We start from the raw sequence: 8,816 nt of genomic DNA, 5'->3' as shown, positions 1-8,816 counted from the left end.
GAGAGAAAGAGAGAAGGGACAATGTTACTATCCTTTTACCACACTTGTGCTTTAAAGTAGCACCAAGATCTTCATGATAGAGAGTCTCTCATTTTGTCACTTTCATATACTAGTGGGAATTTTTCATTATAGAACTTGGCTTGTATATTCCAATGATGGGCTTCCTCAAATGCCCTAGGTCTTCGTGAGCAAGCGAGTTGGATGCACACCCACTTAGTTTCTTTTATTGAGCTTTCATATACTTATAGCTCTAGTGCATCCGTTGCATAGCAATCCCTACTCACTCACATTGATATCTATTGATGGGCATCTCCATAGCCCGTTGATACGCCTAGTTGATGTGAGACAATCTTCCCTCTTTTTGTCTTCTCCACAACCACCATTCTATTCCACATATAGTGCTATGTCCATGGCTCACGCTCATGTATTGCGTGAAAGTTGAAAGAGTTTGAGATTATTAAAGTATGAAAGAATTGCTTGGCTTGTCATCGGGGTTGTGCATGATTAAATACTTTGTGTGATGAAGATAGAGCAACAACCAAACTATATGATTTTGTAGGGATAACTTTCTTTGGCCATGTTATTTTGAGAAGACATAATTGCTTAGTTAGTATGCTTGAAGTATTATTATTTTTATGTCAATATGAACTTTTGTCTTGAATCTTTCGGATCTGAATATTCATACCACAATTAAGAAGATTTACATTGAAATTATGCCAAAGTATCACTCCGCATCAAAAATTCTCTTTTTATCATTTACCTACTCGAGGACGAGCAGGAATTAAGCTTGGGGATGCTTGATACGTCTCCAATGTATCTATAATTTTTGATTGCTCCATGCTACTTTATCTACTATTTTAGGCAATATTGGGCTTTATTATCCACTTTTATATTATTTTTGGGACTAACCTATTAACCGGAGGCCCAGCCTAGATTTGCTGTTTTATGCCTAGATTTGATGTTTCTCCCCCTCTACTCTCTTGTGATGAATTGAGTTTCCCCTTTAAAGTTATTTTATCGGATTGAGTCTTTTATGAGAACACTTGATGTATGTCTTTCCGTGCTTATCTGTGGTGACAATGGGATATCATGTGCCACTTGATGTATGTTTTGGTGACCAACTTGCGGGTTCCGCCCATGAACCTATGCATAGGGGTTGGCACACGTTCTTGACTCTCCGGTAGAAACTTTGGGGCACTCTTTGAAGTACTTTGTGTTGGTTGGATGAATCTGAGATTGTGTGATGCATATCGTATAATCATGCCCACGGATACTTGAGGTGACAATGGAGTATCTAGGTGACACTTAGGTTTTGGTTGATTTGTGTCTTAATGTGTTATTCTAGTATGGACTCTTTTATAGATTGATCCGAAAGAATAACTTTGAGGTGGTTTCGTACCCTACAATAATCTCTACATTTGTTCTCCGCTATTAGTGGCTTTGGAGTGACTCTTTGTTGCATGTTGATGGCTTGTTATATGATCTATCTATGTTATTATGGTTGAGAGAACTTGCACTAGTGAAAGTATGAACCCTAGACCTTGTTTCCTATCATTGCAATACCGTTTACGCTCACTTTTATCATTATTTACCTTGCTGTTTTTATTATTTCAGATTACAAAAACCTATATCTATTATCTATTTTGCACTTGTATCACCATCTCTTCGCCGAACTAGTGCACCTATACAATTTACTGTTGTATTGGGTGTGTTGGGGACACAAGAGACTCTTTGTTATTTGGTTGCAGGGTTGCTTGAGAGAGACCATCTTCATCCTACTCCTCCCACGGATTGATAAACCTTAGGTCATCCACTTGAGGGAAATTTGCTACTGTCCTACAAACTTGTGCACTTGCAGGCCCAACAACGTCTACAAGAAGAAGGTTGTGTAGTAGACATCAATCTATACATACACCGGATCGAAAATATAAGTCAGCTAAAAACATGAAGTCCCAAGCCTTTTGCAAGCAACAACACTTGGCACTTGGGGGCTAATGTCTGCCGAGAAAACTACTCATGCAACGGTTTATATGAATAAGTCCCAAGAACTTTGCGAGCAAGAATACTTGGCACTTGGGGGCTAATGCATATTGCTTGTTTTCTTACTGCTTTATAGTGACCCGGTTGTGCTGCACACGGTCACAGCCGGCTCATGAGAACTACACAAGTAAGTATTGTCTTCTACACAAGAATATAAAGGACCTCATTCATGCTGATTAATCCGACCCTTGGGGGCTACGGATTTAGTGTTAACTATTATAGATACACTTTAAGCTAGATGCTTTAAGCCGGATTTTAAAGGATTCTATCAAAGGGTATTACTTATGCTCATAATTAATCTAAGTCTACATCATATTCATCATAAACAGTAGACTTGGGGACTGACAGGATGTGCATAATTCAATAAAGGAAGAGTTCATACCTCAAACTTTTGGTGCATTTGCTTCACCATGTCAACTTCAAGTTCATGGATGTTGTGTACTTGACTGAGATAACCAGAATACACGTCGCCAATGCTTAATTGGGAGTAGTCAGCAACATCAAATCTTACTTTGCATCGTTCAATGTGCTCCTCCTTGGCAGAGTGTTTGGCCAAGACGGTAGGCCTTCCCGGCTCTCTAAAGCCGGTATTGGTGATCACCACATCATCATCTTGTGTGTCAGCCGTCTTAACAGGGCTTGAGGCTTCAGGATTTAAAGGGTCATTGTTGGCTTGATCGATAGGCGGGTCAGGAGTCACTGGTGGAATGTCAAGAACCGGTTCAGATAGTTGAGGAACAGAGGCCTCAGGCGCTGCAGTTTGTTGTTCTGGTTCACTGACTTTCGGGTTTTCGACCGGCTTATTCACATTTGCCTTCTTGCTGGGCTTGGCTTTTCCACTGCATAAAGTCATGAGAGGTTAGTATAAATATAAAGGAATGTAATGAGTAAATGATAAATAATTATTATTACCTGGGAGCAGTCTTGAAAGCCGGCAAATGAGATTGGGATGAGTCGCCGGAAGAGGAACGAGACGTTTCCTGGTAGTTTGAGTCAGAAGAATTAAGTGGTTGGCGGATGAGACCCGCCAGAGGATAAAAAGAGTTTAAATTGGGGGTGACCTCGTTTCGACGCTTCTTTGGAGTGTTCGGTAAGCTGTAAGATAATTCTTCATCCCTGCTTGTCCGATTCTGTCGCCGGCTCTCGTGTTGCTGTTGCTTCAAAAGAAAGTGAGGATCTAGATGAGCTAACGGGTGTGAAAATCTTACTTTCCGGGTTACTCTTCGGATTTTCTGTCTTGGCAAGGGTCGGAGTTGGATGAAATAATAGTTACCTCTTCTTCAATTGCCTGACTGGTCCCCGTGTCTTCCTGATGATAATCAATGTCAATAAGATGGTTGAAAAAAGAGCCAAGAGAGTCAAGGGCTACCTCCGACTCAGAACTGTCGTCCAGTTCAAGCATCTCGGAAGCACTGGGTTTCTTTCCCTTCCTCTTGGCGGTTCTCTTAGTGGCTTTCTTGGCCTTCCCGACTCTCTTTTGCAGCTTCATGATCATATTCTTTCTCCCAAAAGTCATCATCAGCCTGCGAAAATCATCAAGGTCGAGTTAAAACAAAATATTTAAGGATGAAGTTAAAGTAAGTAATTTAAAGAGTTACTCCTGGCGCCGGGTTAGATGCACAGAAAGGGCTTAGATCCACTTTACTGCAATCCACCGGGCTTTCATGCAGAAGAGACTTTGTCATTTCATTGATAGCATCCTCAGATAAATCTTTAGGACTATGGCGTAGTGGATCCTTCTTGGCACCAGTGTAAGTGCACATTAAGCCGGCTCGGTGACTCAGTGGAATGACCCGCCATGAAACCCAGCATCGAACCAAGTCAATGCCAGTTAGACCGTTTCCCAACAGAGCCTTGACCTTGGCAATGGTAGGGCGCGAGTTTCTTGTGTTCAGCAGCTGTCAGCTTGTCAGGGAGAGGATGATTTGATTCAAGACGCAGGGTGCGAAAGCCGGGCAGCCGGTTCTCGTCAGCCGGAGAAGTATCCTTGCAATAGAACCATGTCTGGTTCCAGTCCTTGGGGTGACTCGGCAGGCGGGCATAAGGAAAGATAGCATCTCTCCTGCACTGAATTGAGATTCCACCAAGCTCCAGATTGGGTCCGTTTGAGTACTCGTTCTGGCGGTTCAAATAGAAATACTCTCTGAATAGCTCCACACTAGGCTCCTCTTGAAGGTAGACCCCACAGAACACTTGGAAGTTGCATATATTTGACACAGAATTAGGTCTGATGTCTTGAGGATGAAGGTTGAAAAAGTGCAGAACGTCCCGGAAGAATTTAGAGTAGGGCGGTGAGAAGCCTCGGTTCATGTGATCGGTAAAGACAATGACTTCATCATCTTTTGGTTGAGGTTTCTCTTCTTCCAGCTTAGGGGCATAATAGTGCATGACAGTCTTCTTGGGCAGATAGCTGGTTTTCACAAAGTCCTGGAGGGTGTTCTCAGTGACTATGAAGGGAACCCAGTTACAGGAAGTGGCTGTCTTTGGGGCCATTGCGAAGAAAGAATCCTAAAAAGGAAAAGAACAAAGTTTGCCGGTTCAAAGTTAAGCCGGTGGGAAAGAATTACAGCACACATTCAGAATGGCGGCTTAAAAAGGGGCCTAATGGTTTATGACTAGTTACAGCAAGCTATATAAGCCGCCATGAGCAGTTTGATGTCTATCAAAGGAGAAATATGTTGAGCATTGAATTTAACTACAGCCGGTGATATAAGCCGCTGTGATCGAGTTGGTTTATCAGGAAGAAAATTTTACTAAGTCCCAGACAAACAGGTTTTACAGATTACAATTATAAATTTGGATCTGGCGCTGTGTGGAAAAAGAAAATAAATCAAAACCTAAAAGCAGAACAAGGGAGTTCATAGGTTCTGAGGAGATCTTATATCAAGGAAAAAGGGTCCGCTGTGTTTTCAGATCTAAAGGGTGCTAGGGTTGAAGAACTACAAGCAACCACGAAGAACATGAGGAACCGTTGAAACCCTAATGTGATCTGGAGCATGGAAAGAAGAGCGCTTACAGAGGCCGGTGAACTACGATGGAGCGCCGCCGATCTCTGGTCCGTTCAGGTTGATGCAGCGGCTAAGGACGAGGACGATGGTGTGCTTGGCGGCGGCGGCGGAGCTCGAGTGACAGGAGAGTCGCGAGAGGAGGAAGACGAAGGAAGGAGGGGGAAATGAGAAGAGGCTGTTCGTGACTATTTATAAGGAGAAGGCTAATAAGTGGGCGTGAAAAACGAGGAGGCCAAAACATGGTTATCCAGCTGCCCAGGCGCCTCGATTCTCGGGACGGTTGTTAAAGATAAAAGATTTGTTTAGATATATTGGATATTGTGTTAATTAATGACAGGTGACATCATGGCGGGTTATCGCGATTCCAGGAGATGACGTCATGGCGGGTTATGAATTCTCGCACAGATAAATAAGCGGGGATTTTTCTAAGTGTTGAAGATTGACATGAACCAGTTCAAATCAACCTGGGGCCTAATGTTGGGGATATAACTATTACGTATGACCCGCCCAGGAGGGGCCGGGTTATACCTATGGCGACTCATCATATGAAGCCCACGGTGATATTGAAGATGGCGGTTCAAGATAAGGGCCCAAGGCCCAAGGGCGGCTTAAAGCCCGTAGAAATAAACCGCCTTATGTAAGACTTGTATTGTAAGGCATGAATAGATAGTCACCGAGTCGGACACGTTGTTTATGAGCCGGCCGGGACTTCGAGAGCCGCGTGCTGGGCGTCAACCTGTGTATACAAAAGGATGACCCGACGGCGGTTCAGGGCAAGAAAGAACAGATCAAAAGCTAGGTCAAGCGGATTCGCTCCCTAGTAATCGAGACATAAGCAATACCACCTCGAAACTGGAGTAGGCCTTTACCTTCACCGCAAGGGGCCGAACCAGTATAAACTCTCGTGTCCTTTGTCTCGTTTAACCCCTTTAAGCTAACCTAGTTGTGATGGCTCCACGACTAAGTCCTTTCGCTTGGACATCTGCCGTGACTATTCCACGACAGCTTCTGTGCGGCGCTACTGCTTCCTGCTAAAGAGCGCTACTGCTATATTTTCACATATATATTTTTTCAGCTACGTAGTTGCGGTGTTTTTGTATAGGTTTTATACACTATTCTAATCATATCATAAGCATGCAATATGCTCATCATATCATACACATAATAGTCTCATCATATCACCCAACACAAATCATGTCGTCTCATCATAATCACGATATAGCGATACAAGTTAAGTGACATGTAGTAGTTTTTGTGGCGCCGGTTTTGATCCCTCTCTCGCGCTAGTGTCAACCTCAAGTAACTATCTTCCGCTTCGGCTCTGCTATCGAACCCTCTGTGGTTGCCACCCGAAAATGCATCTGGGCCCTATGTACACGGCGTAGCACTTCTTCACCATCGATGATCTATGTACTTGCATCGTCACATGAGTCGATAATATGCAACATATATAATTGAGCAACAGAAATATACAAAGTTAGCAAAAATAGAAGCAACATATCATAAGCATAAATAACTAAGTTCATCGTACCCCAAATGCCCTAATTAGAGTGATCTTCGCTAGTTGAGGAGGACAATTTAATTACATCACAAAGTTTCATCGTGCATAACTCAAAGTTTTGTCATCGAGAAAGTAGTGACTAAACAGACATGGGGTGGTTCTCCTACTCTCCAGCAGCGTTGGCGCGTTAACCCATCCCCGGTGCTGCTCGCCGGCGACAAAGCTATGATGTGTGACCCACGGATGGAAGCAATGACTAAGGAGGAATCAAGCGGCTCTAATCCATCATAATTCAGCAAATCGGACGGCTGGCTAGGCGCTTAAAGTTGCATAAAATCAGCCGCGTGATTTGTAGCAGCCGCCCTTCTTTTTTCACCTCAATTCTCGACGATGCCTTTGACTGAGTCGACTCATGAGATTCTTCTCATAAAAAAAAAAAGAGTGACCCATGAGATCCGTTCGTAATCTTACTGAGAATATACAAATCAAAATCAAACCCCAGCTTCAGTGCATGATTGTTGATTGGCCAAACGATGGAATCATGCAGTTCGTGAGACGACGACGCAGCCGGACTACCGGCCAGTTGGTGTTGGTCGACACCCGCGCGAGAGGCCGGCCGGGTATATTCTCATTTTCTTTATCTGTCATATCATCTGACGAGTGATAAGCCAGCACAAGCAACTTGTGCAAACATAATGTACTAGCAGTACATTGTAGGCTGCAGTGCCGTCGTCGTCATCTTCTTCCATATTCAATCCGGTTCTTCTCGCGTCCAAAGCCGCCAGCAGTGGTTCAAACTTAACTACGTGACTTGAGCTCCTCCATTAGACTTTCATTCTGCAACTTCAATGTTTTCTTCTTTTCTGAAGCGGAGGCGAAAGCTTTGCCTCTTTCGATAAATAAAAAAAGACGAGAGTTGCCCGGTTAATTCATGGAAAAACCGGGCGAAAAAGTTGTAATCGCAAAAGAAGAAGAAGAAGAACAGGAGGAGGAGAAGAGTTGTAGTACTATAGTCTGGTTTTCCATGGATTTGTCATACAATTCTTGAATAATTGCAGAGCACATGACTGTTATCTCCTCGGGAGAGAAAACAAAATACTAGTACTAGTAGCTATGTCTGGCATCAAAGTGCATAGGCATGCAGCCACAGTTGCTCGATGCCTCGATCAAGTTAATGACAAACTTTTCTTGTGAAGAAGAGATCAAGTATTAATTAATAGGAACTTTGGTCGATACAATATGTGCAGTATGAGCTACGTATGATGAATTTCTGATAAAGAACGCATAGTTGAACAAGACTCGAACGAAGGAAAAGAAATTTGATTCTTTCTTTCCTCGTTTAGTTTATCATCATCGCCTGTCCTTTGATTCAGAAATTAAGTAGCAGCAGCAGTAACATGCTAGCTAACTTAAACAACAGAGTTTATACGTACGTACACGTACAGATCAAGGAGGTAGAACGTCGATCGATCCCAAGCAGCTGAGTCAAGCACGAGACGAGTACCACTACACACGGACGACGTGCTCGATCTCCCGCTCCATCAGATCCTCGCTCGGCGCGGGGGGCCGGCGTCAGTAGCGGTTGCCGACGGTGACGGCGGGAGCGAAGGCGGTGCCGAAGGAGCAGTCGGCGCCGGCGTAGTTGGATTGCATCATGCTAACGGCCGCCGCGCCCTCGAGGAGGTCCTCCAGCGTCCGGGCGTAGAAGGCGCGCAGCCGGCGCAGCGCCCGCCGGTAGGCCGCCGCCACCCACCGCATCCGCAGCCGGCGCACCGCCCCGAAGAATCCCCCGCGGCCGCCGCCCAGCCGCGCCACCGCCATCTTCTTCCTCCTGCGCTCCCCCTGCGCCGCCGCCCCGGGCAGCAGCGGCGGCCCCGCCGCCAGCGCCCGGCGCCGCGGCATCCTGAACCGCACGGCGCCGCCCCGCCGCTGCAGGTCTCCTCCCATCGCTCTCCCTCTCCCCCCCCCGCTCTCGCTCTCGCTCTCGCTTGCTTTGCCTTGCTTTGCTTGCCTTTGGAAGGAAGGAGGTTAAGGCGAGAGCGAGCGAGCTGCCGCGCCTTTGCTTCGGAATGGCAAAAGAGATGCGTTTGTTAGCCAACATAAGCCCGTGATTCGTGCAGCTGCGGGAGGGTACCACTCGTACTTGTTTTATAGGAGTATTATTATCAGCTGATGATATGAATGTGGTGATATAGTGTTAAGCACGCAGCACATTGTTTAAGCACGTAGCGGCAAGAGGGTAGGAGACAAGACGAAGGGGAGGTTAC

General features: G+C 45.2%; 1 protein-coding gene across 1 annotated transcript; it reads right to left on the bottom strand.

The window, feature by feature from the left end:
- Positions 1-7,737: 7,737 nt before the first annotated feature.
- On the bottom strand, positions 7,738-8,816 carry LOC119326581. Its single transcript, XM_037600206.1, has one exon. The coding sequence runs from the start codon at positions 8,494-8,496 to the stop codon at positions 8,122-8,124; it is 375 nt and encodes a 124-aa protein (XP_037456103.1). The 5' UTR covers positions 8,497-8,816; the 3' UTR covers positions 7,738-8,121.

Source organism: Triticum dicoccoides, chromosome 6B (genome assembly GCF_002162155.2).
Source record: "Triticum dicoccoides isolate Atlit2015 ecotype Zavitan chromosome 6B, WEW_v2.0, whole genome shotgun sequence".
Classification (NCBI taxonomy): Eukaryota; Viridiplantae; Streptophyta; class Magnoliopsida; order Poales; family Poaceae; genus Triticum; species Triticum dicoccoides.
The sequence above is the reverse complement of the archived record's forward strand: the minus strand, read 5'-3'. Positions and strand labels throughout refer to the sequence as shown.